Here is a 16,376-nt window from a genome sequence, read left to right on the forward strand (position 1 = left end):
TCAAATAAATGGAAATGCTATATGCATTACTGGTAACTAGGTGTGCACATGTTTTAAAAAAAAACAGCAATGATCATTACAATAGGAAAAATTTGTTTATATACATGTACTATTCAATTCACTATTCGATTAGCACTATGCTCGAGATAACTCAAGCAAGGTTGCATGGGGAAACATGTATATATTGATTTTGTTTGATGTTGCCAGCGCCATAATTTGGCTGCGACGAATGCAAGGAATGCTCCCAAGGAGTGAAAATTGTGCACTTTTTGTGCTTGATTGAAATGAATCCAATGACCGGGGTGATAATATGCTGTAAAGTGCTTTGGGCCATTCTGAGAAAAGCGCTTTATAAAAAATGGCTATTATTATTATCATTATTATTATTGAACTGAAATTGCGTTCAAATGGTTAACACTCACAATTGATGGACTACAGTAAAACCTCCAAAACTCAAATTCTCTACTCAAGGAATTGCCCGAGTGCATTAAGAGATTTTTCTTAATCCTTCAAAATCTTTCTAAAGAAAATATATACATACATAAAGTAGAATTGAATTTGAATTAGGAAAATGTACGATGGCATGTAATCTGTAACCGTAGAGAAGCAAAATATTTGTCCTTGTTAGTGGCTAAAAAAACACCTATCTTGCAATCTTTAGATTCTTCCAGAAGCTTGCTATCTAATACTTTATCACTGGTTGATATGAATTCCAACAGTATTACCACAAAAACACATAATTGAACATAGTATATAGCATAAATATTCTCACTCAGCCAAAGCAAAATGTAAACATCCAAATTTTACAATGTACTTTACCGTCAGTCATTTACAAAATTGACATTAACTTACCGAATCTGTGGAATCAACCGTAGATGTCGACTCAGATCTCTTTGTCTGTTTCAATAATCTTCCAGGTCTGAGGACAAAGAAGAACAAAAGTGAAGTTCACCCCATATGGACATAATCATTCAACAATGGTGAACTATATGGAGTCAATATTACAAGTGGGAATAGTACAGAGTTTGCATGAAAAGAAAAATACCTACATCTGCATGTTAGAATAATTGATATGGATGGTTAAGATTGTGGCAAGTAACTGAAAATGATTGTTGGAAGACGGGATGAACATGTAAATCATAAATAAAATCATCGATCACAAGATATGATTTAAACAACTGAAGTATTGTTGTTCAAAATAAATCCTTACCTTCAAGTCTGGCCCGTATATTTATACAACCTGAATAAGTCTAGTCATCAAAGGCAAAAGGCAACAGTACACAATCAAGTGATTACAAAAGCTTGTTAAGGTGTTATGGGCCAAGATCAATACCAATAACTAAATTTATATTAAAAGTTAATGAGCTAAAATATATCTTTTGAAACATAAGTACTGTAGCTCTTCAAATGTAGCTCTAATTTAGACAGGACTTACCCATCCGTTTGATCCGGACTTGGCATTTCTACCACCACAAACTCATCAGATACTGTCATATCATCTACCACTTCAATCAAGTCTTTCAGCTCGCTAGGAATCTCAGTGTCCTCATTGTTATTTGTGTTTACAACGCTTGCACTGTCATTTGACCCTTGACCTTTGACCCCACCATCCTGTCCGGTAACACCATCGACCTCGTCGCTTTGGTGGTCATCCGAGACCTTCGTCGGGCTCACAACATCATCCTTGAACTTTACGCTGACCCCTTTTGCGGTGGTCTTCCGGATCAACTGGGGTGCATCTGTTGCCTCCGATGCTGCACCTGCTGCACTGGCTTGTTGCTGTTGATCATCTTCCTTGTCACTTTGAGGGAAGAGACTCTTGGTTTCTGGCATGGGCTCCGTATCAGAGAACCTACCGTTGATCTTTGTGGTCGGAATGCGGAAGTCTGCCGGTAATGGCTTGATCTTCTCGGTGGTTTCGTCCGTCTTTCCCAGGGATGATTTGCTCAGTTCTTTAAAGAGGAAAAGAGAAAATGTCAGATAAATGAAAAGAGGGAGAAACAGCGTAGAGGAAAAATTGCTTGAATTCTATCCTGGAGTAACTGACTGTGTTTGCATTAATGATGTTGTTTTGGGATTCATGATTATAATATAAAAACAACTCCATCTCACCTTTTCTAAGCTCTTCGAGATCAGACGGTAGTGAGCGTGGTCTATCCTGCCTGACCTTGTTCTTCCTCCTAGCATGGGCCATACCAGGGACCATGGTAGGGCGTCGACCGAGGGGGAATCCTCTAGGTGGTAGGAAGCTTGTATCAGCCAGGGGCGAGTCAAGGGGTGAATCAAGGATCCCTGATGGCGTGTCTGGGGGTCTGTTAAAAAAGGAGAGAACAGAAAAATAATGAAGTAAACTTTCATAATATAAAGATTTAAATAAGATAATGTTAAGAGAAGAGATTATGACAACTTTGTGCATATTCTAATTTAAATTTAATGACTCAATGACATTCCTCATTTTACTTTGATAATGATATTTGTTTTGTATTCAAAATTAGGAACAAAAAGATGTCAAAATGTAACAAAAGTTCCACCTCATATGGAATAGCTGACAGGCCTATGAAGTGTAGGGACTGTTGTATTGTGGGATGGGAGGGGCATGATGGAATATATTTTAAGAATAATAAAAAATAATCTTAACCAAAGGGGAGGGGTGGCAATATTTTAATATAATTTACTGCATGAGTAACAGAAACTGAAAGGAAACTGTGTGATATAATTCTTAGAGTTCAAGAAGACTAAAAGAAATATTATTAAATCAAGTTTACTATCAAGATCAGCAAATGGTTTCGAGCTACTATAAACAATGTGTTTTTAGAATGTCAGAAAATTCTGTTTTTAAACTTTTGAAGTACATGTTAATTCTGAAGGGAAACTCTCAGCGGGGGAAACAGTCTCCAAAATAGAAATACATGTATATAGAGTTTACAAAAAATCCATAAACAAACAGCAAATCTAGAGAAAAAAAGAAAAAATGCATAGCCATTTATAGATAGGCAGAAAGACAACAGCAAACCTGGGAAAATTATATAGGGCTAGAATATTGGCTTGGAATTAAAACAAAAAAATCCATGCATCTTGTCTTCAGAAGACACACACCACAAATGAACAAAAAAAAACAACAAGCACATAACCCAAACACAGCATATTACAGAAAGTTCCAGATAATTGAATAAATTGTTTTCATAGACAGAGTTATTATTGACTATTGATAATAGTTCCCCACTCTCAATAAAAGATCTAAAATGACAGGAAGAAAAGATAGGATCCACTCTGAAAAACTGGTAATGTCATTGTTGTATACCTAAACTGCTTTAAAGATTGTTTCCGCTTGGGTACTGTGATGGTGATGCCGAACCTATAAGTCAGAAAACATTTCCAATCTGTCACATTCATCCTCATTTAACTCAATAAAAAAGGCAAAATATGATTATCTAACGGAGAAAATTATCTCCTTGAATGTAATGAAACATTTTTGATTCACTACCTGTATCATCATATCATTCATTTCCAAGGAGGAAAAAGAACTTTTTCTGAAACTGCTACAGTTTATGTCAAATTATCGCCCAAAGATAAATGTGTGAGATCATCCAAAATTTTCATCATAATTTTGAGAGAAGTTTAACAATTTGTATAGATGAATCAAAAGTATATTTTGACCCATGTTATGACATACTTTAAACTTATACCATTCAGAACAGTACAATCTGCAATGTTCCCATGGGTTTCAAACACAAACTTACAACCAATAACGTTTCACTTTCTTGGCAAGGTGGCAGGGAAAAATCTAATAAACTGGACATAATTTCATGGTATTGTTAATTATTCATTTTGATGAGGAAAAAGTTACAGCACCATGATTTTGCCTTTGTGCTTGTCACAACTATCTAAAACATAAATGATGCACTGTTCTGGAGGGCATAACAAAAATGGACCTGCATTTGAGGTTGCTTGATTGGTAAGGTAATTATAACTAGTTCGTCCACAAACTATTTAGTCTAATTGCCATTTTGCATATTCACCGTTAATTTATTTCCACACAGGCTACATACTACTCTTCACTTGGTATAACAGCACTGAGTCTATGTGGTTCAAGAACTGTTTATGAACCACATTTTCATGTTACAAAGCAATGCAAAAATAAGCTTACGAAGTGCAAGTGAGACCATCCTGGGCAATAGACAAAATGAGAATAATACTAAAGTGGGCATCAGACCAATTGTAATGTAAACCAAATGGCAATTAGACCAACTGGGTGTACCCATGTGATGTAAGAGGTAGACCATCTACTTGTAAACCAAGAGAATAACAACTATCATGGCACTTTAATCACCAGGATGCCGTTTCATTAAGCTCTTCAAAGGTTAAGAGCGACTTTAAGAACGACTGGTGAACCTTTCTTCCACTCTAAACCATCACCAAGGAACATTTGGTATATACCATTTACCACAAGAAATGATCACTAGTCATTCTTAAAGTAACTTACGATCAGCTTTATGAAACAACCAACAGGAACACTAGACTCTTGTGCTTCATACATACCTTTCTTCTTCTTCCTCCTCCTCCTCCCCTTGTTGTCTCTTCTCAGCTTCCCTGTGAGGAAGATACATGTCGTCCTTGACAACTACCCTCTTGCGTCCAGCTGAAGGTCGTCGGTATGGCAACGAGCTGATTCCAAGGTTGCTTGGATGCAGGAAGGGGTTCTGTTTGGGTCTCTGGATCTGACCCGGCTGGCTAAGATGTCTTGGTCGTTTCTTGAGGGTGAATGTGATGTCGCCAACGTTGCATTTCAACGCTTCAATGACTTTGCTGTGATGCCAACCAACCTTTTAGAAAGAAAACAGAATGTTTAACAGATTCATACAATTCATCAAATACCTCACTTGGGTTTTTAAGTGTCTAATAATCCAATCATGAGATCTATCATAAGTGAAATCGGGGCTTAAACCAAGTTTAAATTAAAAAAATGCTCATTACCAAGGGCAACAGGCATACTGGAGGTATAACATTTACATGCAAACCACTTGGTCATACAATTTGATAATTGTGACATAGTTCCTCCTTTAGGCTAGCATGTACCGCACCAACTATGCTTTCGGGCTAAGTTCTTGCTCACAGTAACAATGCCATACCCCTGCAGGAACAAATTCAAGTGCTCTATGACAAATGACCCAATCAAACATCAACATTCCAGTAGTTTAAAATAGAAGCTTGCAATTAACATTATTTCTTATTTCCTCACTTTAATTTTCAACTAAATATAACAGATAAATTTTACACAACTGTAATACATAATGTCACTGTTATGCATAAGTTTCCTACTACACAATGGCCCGAATTCACAAAGGTGGTTTTTTCCTGTATAAATAAAGCTTAATTTATCAGGCGCGTGTGTAACACATGTCCAATGCTGATGCGCGCTTTTGTCACAGTGCGCCAAATTGACGCCAGTTACCATGGTTAGATACGCTACTTTATTGAGTCCACTGTTTGATGAGTGGACTCATGAATAAAAACAGAGGACTCATGAATAAAATAGCGTGGATTACCACGGCAACAGGCATCAATTTGGCGCACTGTGACAAAAGCATGCATCAGCATTGGACATTATTTTGATATACGTGGTAAAATAAGTGTAATACATACAGGAAATCTGCATAAACCATGGACTCAAATGCGGGTTTTAAAAACCACCTTTGTGAATTCGGGCCAATAAGTTTTAAATCAAAGTGATTTTGTGAATAAACACGAAGAAATGAATGATAAAAATAAGAAATATTAATTAATCAATTAATGAATAAATAAATAGACACAACAAATTAATAAATAAACTCACCACTGTCTGGTAGTTCACTTGCAGTATCTCATCTCCAATATGAACTCTATCTGTGGATCCTGAGGCACTCTGGAATCAAACACACACACAAGAGAAAGCAGCTGATCATTCATGTCTACTCATAATAGCAATGCTATGGTTACAAATAAAGAACTGGATTACTTCAGGTATACATGTAGTTAACGGGATGTAAACCTCTATCTAAAAGCACAGGAAAGACAACAGTTGTTCAGGAAGTTCCCAATTTCTCAAAAACGCTTTCCACTTTAAAGCGTAAGTACAAATATGTGGGATATAATAATTAGACTGAGTCAATATACAACTATGTGCATAGGTTGTGTACAAAAATGTATGCAGAGGATATGTAGATAAATAGAGAGAAATAATGGAGAGAGGAAGAGAGAGAAATGTAACTAAAAATTGGTTAAAGAGGGCAAGATCTGGAGTAAAAATGCTAAGGCCAAGGACATTTTCCAGACCTCCGAGGCCACAACCAAGACGTCTAAGGCCAAGGGTATATAAATGTTCTTGAAACTGTCCTTGAAGCCAGTTCCAAGGCAAAGGTTGGCCACAAGGAGCATAACACTGGCTTAGGAATTTCAAACTTACACTGTCAAGATGCTGTTTAACATTTTAGTGCGATATTCACTCTATTTAAAAACAAGTTGTTCAAACAAATTGTTTAAAGTTTTTTCAAAGTTGTTTAAAGTTTTTAAACAATTGTTTCAAAAAGTTAATAAATTTCAAACAAAGTTTAAACAATGCTTTTGGTAAAAAAGGCTTAAACAATGTGCTAAAAATATTTATGCTATAATGTCGTAGGAAAAAGTGTAAAAAGGTTGAACTGGAAATAATGTGAACGGGCAAATTTAACAGAGAAAAGGCAGCATACTCACGTTTGGTTTGACTAGTGTGATAAGATGTGTCCCATCGATAGCAGACGTCCTAATCTCCAGTCCCAGCTCTTCGTCCGATCTCTTCTTCTTGATGGAGACAAAGTCGATGGTAGCCGTCTGGATAATGAGAGGATCTGATGCCTTCTTCACCAGGTTATCACTGAAATCACCTAGCTCTTTACTCTGCAATAACAAAACCAGAAAGGGTAATGAAATCTGATTTGATTTTATTCTGTTTTCCTTTCAAGGCAGACACCTGCATCGCAAGGGAGCCCTGCCATTTACCAGTAGTTGCTTTGAATATTGTTTTATTGTTTGTTTTTTAACAGGGAGGGGGTTTAAATATGCCTTGCATACAATAATACATTCTCTGACATAGCAACACTCCTAGCTCGTAGCATCACCCATTCAAAGTGCTATTTGTTCTTCACTGGGAGTTCCACAGTCATGGCAGGCATAACTTGCTATGCTCTGAAGTTGGATTCGTTCTAAAAGTTTTTCTTTATCCCGTGATGTTCAGAATAATGACTGATTGATGGAAATCTGTTGACAAAAATAACATCAAATTATACCCACAATGGAAAGGGTACTAGCGATAAAGAAATGGTCCAATGCTTTCTCATGAAGTTCCTCTATCAGAATAATGGAATTGGTGATATAAGTCAAAAGACCTGACTTTGGAAGGTTCGTCTTTACTCCAAGAACCAATGAATTTTAGAGCCCATTTCGACATGAACTCATTGTGAATTCACCTCTGCACCACCATCTCTTACCCTCTTTCTCTCTTTGACTTTCCCATGCTTATCAATTCATAATTAGTCCATTTTAAACAAAAACTGTGTACAAATGAATGAGTAAAGCCTTCTTTGAGGTTAAACAACAGACTGACTATAGCTGAAAGGAGTTCTTCCCCAAATCAGAACAACTGAACCAGAATGAAATAAAAAGAAAGGAACGTCCAATATTTACCAAGTCATAAAACTTATTGCTTATTGCTGTATATACATATGCATGTATGCTACAATATGAATTTGAAGGATTTTATAGGGACTAGCCAAATATTGAATATATTTTGAATCCTGAGGACCTATTTTCAAATCTCAAAGAATTTATATTCAAATCTTTTCACTTTAAATTAAAATCCACAATGTTTAATTCAAACCAAACGTTTGACTGGTCCTTATTCATTGCCGATCTGGATTTATTTTAAATCCTTAAATTAAGAGTGTAGGCCTACATGGTTATACATGTAGTTTAAAGCCATAATGAATCAAAAAATAGCATAGGCCTATATGATTGATATACCTTATTCAATCTTGATTAAGATTTGGAGTGATTTTCTAAAGTTGTATCTCTGGTTTGCGAGCTACATGTGCATGTAGGATTTGCACAAAAGCATATCAAATCTTACAAAAAAACGTAAATGTACATGTAGGTCTAACATTACTACCACTACTACTACCAAGTACACTTCCAGGCTCTATTACTACAAAAGTATTACAGTGAATAATATGTAAACATGAAACACGGATCCGCCACATTGGAATTGCAACAACCAGCCTCCTGGCCTGGTAAGTCAATATTGGCATTCATTATAAAGCTTATCACTCGAGATCAAAACAAGAATAGCTTCATAAGATAAATTCACCAACATAAAGTTACACCCATGCACAGCTCTCGAATTGTTCCATGATCTATTCAAAACAGCAGACGAAACGGGTGTCTAATTTCCGTGCATTGCACCGAATCAGATCCAAAGTACAAAAATTCCACAGCATTCACATCATTACACACTTCTGTTCATTCAGTTCCAAGCTCCGTAAGAACAGTATTTCAAGCCATATTTTCAATATTCTGATAACACACCTACCGTAACTCAAATCACCTACTCACCAATAAGGAATATCATATAGCTACATTCAAGACAGAGTCCATGGTTATAAAAACAAGTGTGTCCTCACAGTAGGAAGTCAATAACTTAAACATTCCGCAGAAGAGAGAGGGGGAGAGAGGAGGGGAGAGGAGGAAGCTACTATCATTTTATTCCTAACCCCAATCACCTGTACAGTATGTATCCCAGGGTTGACTATCCATCCAGCAATGTAGTTCTATTGTTATTGCTTGTGAGTGCTGGAGCAGAGTTTACAATCAATTCTATTGGTCTCTTTTGTTTGATTGTTGTACTTCGGAAGGTTTTATGATTCTAAACTTATCATTCATCCCCTGTCATAGATGGATGGCTTCATTGAAAGAAAATCTGGACCTTCCTTCTTTAAAGCTTTCACTAAAGAATGCCAGACGGAAGAAGCTGGATGGAAAATATCAAATCTGCGAGGCAGGAGAGGCTATTATGGTGATGAGGAGGGAAAATTTGATTTACAACAAAACAAATATTGTACTGAAATATGGGTTGAGTTATTAAACTATACAGGCCAACAATTGGACAGAACTATGATGCGAGGGTAAAAAGTTATTTGGATCAATATTATTCACAAAGAAAATGGAGAATATATTCATTCTTTTTTCTATCATTCAGTATCAACCGATAAGCCTATCGATAAGCCCCCCCCCCCCTAATGTATCAGTCAGATCAATATGAAAACAGTTTTCAATTGAAGGGTTTCAAACATGAAAACCATAATGACTGTCAAAGTGATATATTTTGCTTCTGTATCAGTGAATACATATAATCTTTTCAATCTTTTTCTTCTAAATGAAATACAACTGAAATTCTAAAAAGTTATGATCTTGCCCAATGTACTGCCTGAAATGCTCCAGAATTACTCATAACCATATTCTGCTCAGAAATTAATTGTTGAATTTCTGTTCTGTACAAACAACTGAATAATAGCCTAACCCCATCAGTGATGTTTTTATTAACTTTACTAATGAGTGAATACACATTGCGCAATGTAAAGGAAGCAATTGAATAATTGCTCAATGTATAAATATCATTGACAAAAAAGTCCCCAGAATAAACACAATAGACCTTGAAACAAATAATAACTCCCAAAATTCCTTTCAAAGAATTTTAACAACTGTCCCAATTCATTCCTACACATTTTTTGTGCATTAGCCAAGTCTGGCAACGAGAGGGCATGAGTACACACGTGTCCAAAATGGAGGTAACTAAACTGTGCACGTGGCAACCGCATAATTATTTGCGTAAATGCTACAAGAGAGCACTAATAAATTGATCCTTCCTCGCATGTATAGCAACAATCTTAAAATTACACAAAGGATGGGAAATGATTCTAGGTTAACCTGAACATCCAAAGTTCACTCTTCTTGCAATAAGACGTGCTCCTTGTCCGAGCTGACTAGTGCAAACGAATGAAATTAATGACACTAATGATCGTTAACACAGATGAAGTCAAGCTGTTGAACCTGTGTTGTGTTAATGATAACACCAACCAATTAAGTAGCCACAACAAACTCATTATCAAATCATCACACTTCTTGAAATAGAAAGTGAAAGAAAAGTGAGAGTGAGGCAGCTAAAGGAGGCTCAGAAAAGAAATAAAAGAGAAAGAAAAAATGATATACAGTGTACAGAAAAATAAAAAAATTAATAAAAAAATAAAAACTAAAATAGAGAAGGGGGAAGAAAACACTGAATGCAAGAAATACAGAAGAAAGGAAGAAAAAAAGGAAAGAAAGAAGGACAGAAAGAAGGAACTTAGGAAAGAAAGAATGGCAGAGGAAATGAACAGATAGAGTATAATATCCTTTCATTAACCCAATTATGTGGCTAATAGCAGCATAATTTGGTCGTAAAATCGGAGGAGGACCAGAGTTATCCGCATTATTTTGATGCTTCTATTATCCACATAATAGAAGCATCGGGACCAGATTTTTACTTTATGAACGCATTTCCAAGTAATGCGGATAATTGCCATGGTGCGGTCACAAGGTCACCCTTTTCCAACACCACCACATCAGAGGGGGTGTGTCCAGTTGTCATGACGATTATCCGCCTTTTTCAGGATGGGCGCTCATAAAAATAGTGCATATTATTTTCAGAGTTTGTGAACGCAATTTTTATTGAATTATCCGCATTACTCTTAGGAGGCTAATTGGAGGATAGGTTTATGAAAGGGTATTAGATAGAGCTGGGAAAATAAAAACAAACACAAAGAAGATTGTTTTGTGTCTCAAAGAAATATCTCTGGCACATCACTCATTTATCAATCTTTGTAAATTGGCAAAGATGAGATATGTGGGCTTTCAAGGTAAGACAAGGGAAGGAGGTGCAAATGAATGATTTCCATTTCATGTAAATATAGATTGGTTGAAGACAATTACTGACATAGAAACAAAACATTCATATAAAAAGAGAAGACACATGCTGTTAAAAATTAGAAGAGCAGGAAGTGGACCAAAAGGAAGGAGGCTCAAAGAACAAGATAGAGAGACAAGGAAGGAGGGTGCTTGGGTTCCCGGGGGGGGGGGGCACTTCCATTAACGAGTGGATACCATGCGCAACCACGGGGTCTTGAAAAGCACCCTTAACACGTACTAGTATTTCCCAGATTCTGAAAATACACCCCTTATCAAGTATTGGCGTGTGAAACCCTACCCTTAACAAGTATTTCAAAAACAAATACTATTGGCAAGTATTCCCAGAACTGAGCCCCTAAACAAGTACAGCGATGTATTTTCCATATTCTGAAAATGCACAAAACGATACTCTTAGCAAGTATTCCCTGAAATGAACCCCTAAACAAGTACAGAGATATTTTATTGTTGTCACGCATCCGTCGGTTGTCGGTTTTACCTTTAGACACCATCATTTTGGTTTAGTACGGCCCCACCTTCCACACCTCGTGCAAATCGGACTCTAAACATGTAGTGTTGGGGCAAAAAGGACATCCTTTATAAAACATTTTGATTTTGTTTTATCATCTTCGCATATTTGACCCTAAACACGTATATTTTTCTGAGCAAAATAGATACCCTTTTTTCAATATTTTTGTGTTTTTGACACCCTTATCACGTTACGTACATAACATGCCCTATCTTGAAAAATACATCCTTTTTAGTGTTTTTTTGGTCGCGCATGGTATCCACTCGTCAATGTAAGTGCCCCCCCCCCCCCCCCGGGCTTGGGTTGCCATTCAGCTGAGCTCATAATTTTGAACTTGTGCTCCTTGTCTGCTACTCAGAACGTACTGTGCACACTCCCAACTTTAAAGGTCAAGTCCACCCCACAAAAATGTTGATTTGAATAAATAGAGAAAAATCAAACTACCATAACATTGAAAATTTCATCAAAATCATATGTAAAATAAGAAAGTTATGACATTTTAAATTTTCACTTAATTTTCACAAAACAGTGATATGCACAAATAGATGAGTCAATTGATGATGTCCATCACTCACTATTTCTTTTGTTATTTATTGTTTGAATTATACAATATTTCATTTGTTACAGATTTGACAACAAGGACCAACTTGACTGAACCATATAGTATTAAACAATTATGACGATTCCACATATTCAGGGAGGAATTAATAGTTGTTTCACTTGACAATGAGGAGAAAATTAGAATACTTCATATAATAAAATACAAAAGAAATAGTGAGTGGATGACATCATCAGTAGGAAAGAGAAATGGAAGAGAGGTGAAGGAAAAAGGAGTAAGAAAAAAAATTGGTGGTCATTCAGAAGATTTTCTTCAGATAATTGAGTACTCACAATTTCCAGGAGTCGTTCCTCTATCTGTTGAAGAGATCCCGTCTGTTGACCAACTTGGGTAAGATCCAAGGCTGATTTTAAAATGTCCTCCCTGAACATTTTGAAGAAGTGATCTCCAGTGACGAATGGAGGTCTACAAAGTGATAAAAAGAAAAAGCGGATATCTAATAAAAATTGAATGATTTCTTCTGATTTTTAATATTACTTTCAATCTATTTTTTCTTTAATTTTTATATTTCAAATCTACACATGTATTTACTTATAGCTCATCTAGTACTTCTCTTGAACATTTACATTGTACGACTATAATACCTTTTATGCCTTATATATTCCTACTTTCACTTAATGCTCAATAATCAATTTTATTAAAGTCACAATTCAGGAAATAAAAACACAAAACAAATGATTTTTTTATTTGGAAATTTGGAAACTTCCAAAACTAATCTAGATAAAAGTATACCCAACTATCATGCTTTATATAAGCCACACCAAGAATTTGTTTTGTGCCCTGTGTTCATTGGCATTATTAATCAACACCTACAAGCTCTGAAGGAGTAATAACAGTCTGATAGATTGTACAATATCAATTAAAGTGAGCTAAATTAGGATACAACCCCAATCCCACCTGTTCATGGCATACTCCCAAACCCTGGCTGAGAAAGATATGTCTTTATTCTTACTACAACCCATAATCTCCCATCAGAATTTAGAAAATATATGCATATATTGCTGCTTTGCCTCAAATGAAGTAATCTAAAGAGGTGGATTGATAATCTCCAGGCTTACAGGGCTGTTCAGAAGTTTGATTAGTCAGAGCTAGAAAGGAACGTTTCATCACCAGATTACGCTTTGAAATGTGTAATCGCAACATCCACCCACATTTACATGACCTAGGGGTTCATTCTCACAAGGAGAAATATCGTGGAAGAGAGATACACACAAAATATTGTATAATGACTATATAGTGTCTGTTTGCATTTAACAATATTATGTCACATTAATGTTGAAAGTGAAATGTGATTGCTGTTAAACATACAAATATCACTCCATTCATATGACTTGCATTCATATTTACAACAATGGGTTACCACAATTTATAGGTGTCTGAAATTCATTATTGATATGACAAATCAAACAAGAAAACACCTTCCATCAGTATCATAATGATCTCATAACAGCCCAAATAAAAACACTCAAAGTCTAATAGTTTATTGCTTCTTTAATCTGCAGTCTATTGGGAGGGGGCGGAGGGGAGGGTCAAATGAGGTTACTTAAAACTCCTACATGAAAATATTACATTGTATACAGGGACGCATTCACTCTCACAGCTAATGAAATACATGTAGAAAGATATAACATCAAAGTGTATTCCACATTTAATGCATGTCAGGGCCTAGCCTGATATCATCCATATCGATGCAGACAATATGCAAAATGTTTAATAATAATAATAACATAGGATTTGCACAGCGCATGTTTCCACCTTGCTAGGTGCTCAAGGCACTCCTACTACCTCGGCTAAGCTAGTCTACCGATTCCGGTGCGCACAGCTTTTTGAGGAATTACTTCATGCCAGTACCCACTTACCTCACCTGGGTTGAGTGCAGCACAATGTGGGTAAATTTCTTGCTGAATGAAAACACGCCATGGCTGGGAAGCGAACCCATGTCCTTCAGATTGAAAGACGAGAGTCTTAACCACTAGACCACGATGCCCCCACGTTTAACAAATAAAATATAGAAAGGGTGAGGGCTAGACCAATCTCCATCATTTTTATTACTATAATTGTCTGCAATGAAGCCAGATCAGGGTCACATCTTGGAATTGATAAATGCAATACAAGTAGATGCTGCGCTCGCTCGCTTGTAAACATTAATACAGACTATTTCCGAACACAAAGTTGGAGAATATATATTCCTTTGGTTCCTCATCAATGATATGGTTTGATGCATACCATTCAATGATTGATGACTTAAGCTTAAAAGCCATCATTATCCAGATGGGATTGTCATCATCTTCTAATAACTCCACACTTCAAACTATTCGGAAGCATTGGGGTCTACAGAGCTATCTTCAAGATGTAGCAATCTATGGGTGCGTTTATTCGACACTTTTTTACCCTAGAATCATGATTAGAATCATGATTCAAATCACGATTCTGCAGAATCACGATTGCGTTTAGTCGAAATTGAATATAATCATGATTAGAATCACAAACATGAAACACGAAAAAAGGGGCGTTTGGAAAGACGTTTCTGTAGAATCACGAACGAAAAAGGTCGTATAAACGATATCGTGATTTGAATCATGATTCTATGACGTCATTGTGTCGTGCTTCTTCCGGGTTCGACTCAAAGGCGCGCGCTGTGTTTCGTGCAGGTTAATTTTCGTGTAGCAGTATTGCCAGCATTTAGGAATTATCATTCTGTGTATTGTACCCCCAGGGTTGTACTGTAGCGTCATTTGTATATTTCATTGTTTTCATCAATCATTTCTTCAAGTTCCAAAGGCACAAATTGGACTGATCGACGATGAATTAACTCAGGGCTCTGCTTGTGCTTTGGGCTCAGCCTGAAGCACAAGCATCCCCCTTACCGGGATTCACAGAAATAAGACGATCCTTTCAGCGGCGCTTGCGAGGGAGGGATTTCAACGGAGATGTGGCACCGCCTGTCGAGACAAAATTAACAGAATTCGTGCCCAGTACAGGACCATCATAGACAAGAAAAATCGATCGGGAGGTGGGAGGGAGGATAATGACCCCTTCTGGTTCCCGATCAAAAACAATATGAGGTACAATACACGGAATTCTGGAAGTAAAAGGTTTATTTTTCGGAAGCCGAGTAAGCGTTGCACTTGCACAAACGTTTGCTCGTTAGCTCCGGCGGCAGCAAAAATCTAGCAGCCGACGTGAAGTTAGAAACACGTGCGAAAATGTTGACCTGGGTCAAACTGCGCACTGTGATGCGCACTGGATCGGCCCGAATTCAGGGAGAAACAGCGTTAGAAAGATGGTCGTATAAACGCTGATTCTGTCGGATCGTGATTCATGCTGCTGTTTTGAATCATGATTCAAATTGTGATTCAAATCATGATTCTGGGTCGAGGTCGCATAAACACAGCCTTAGTACTGTATAAATTCATTGACATGAAATTCATAGATTAGCTTTATTATACATAGGGATTTGATGTTACAGAATATATTCAAAAGCAGCATTAGGAATAATAGTCATAAAATATAAAAAATAAACTTCATACTTCATATAGTACAGGACTAGTTGCAAAGAGAATTATTTTGGGGTTACATTGTATGTCCTTTTACACTTTAATTTGAAATAACATTTCACTTGGAGGGCCGTACATGTAAACAAGATCAATGTCATCAGTTTCTTGAAGCAACATAAACTATAATTCAAGAAACTCTATGAAATTCACTATGCGTTCAAAGTGTAAATAAGTGTCTTTAAGGGCAGAACCTACATGTAACAAATTTGAATACCGGTAAAAAAATTCTTGCCACTTGAAATAATGATGTTTCATCACAAACCTGTCAAGCCAGGATATGACCGTCTTGGCTGCCGTTATGATCTCAGCAATGAGCACCAGTACAGAGGCTGGGATACTCTGAGGTACATTGGTTCCATTACGTCCTGTGTGATAGCTACCATTCCTGCTACGACTCTGAAGAAACTTTGTAAGACAGTTTGTCCTGGTGTTCAGGTTCAGAGTGACGGACTGCAGATCCTCAAAACTCTGCCGATAATGCTACAAATGGGAGAGATAAAAGAACAAGATAACCATCACTCAAACTATAACTTCAAATTGAAATAATCATTTTTTGTTTTGAATTCTACTAAACCAACATTGCAAGAGAGTTCATCCTTCTATAGAATGCAACTCTAAGGTCCTCTAAGCCCTGGCAGTGAATGGATCAGATGGATATTATTTC

The 16,376-nt window shown here is 36.7% G+C and overlaps 1 protein-coding gene across 1 annotated transcript in view; it reads right to left on the reverse strand.

The window, feature by feature from the left end:
- LOC121413506 (CNK3/IPCEF1 fusion protein-like) overlaps positions 1-16,376 on the reverse strand; it is a 37,793-nt gene that overhangs the window by 14,723 nt on the left and 6,694 nt on the right. Inside the window, 8 exon segments of the mRNA XM_041606331.1 lie at positions 853-919; positions 1,436-1,952; positions 2,113-2,312; positions 4,540-4,823; positions 5,834-5,902; positions 6,730-6,912; positions 12,428-12,560; positions 15,975-16,192. Of these exon segments, the coding sequence (XP_041462265.1) occupies positions 853-919; positions 1,436-1,952; positions 2,113-2,312; positions 4,540-4,823; positions 5,834-5,902; positions 6,730-6,912; positions 12,428-12,560; positions 15,975-16,192 (1,671 nt within the window).

This window comes from Lytechinus variegatus, chromosome 4 (assembly GCF_018143015.1).
Source record: "Lytechinus variegatus isolate NC3 chromosome 4, Lvar_3.0, whole genome shotgun sequence".
Lineage (NCBI taxonomy): Eukaryota > Metazoa > Echinodermata > Echinoidea > Temnopleuroida > Toxopneustidae > Lytechinus > Lytechinus variegatus.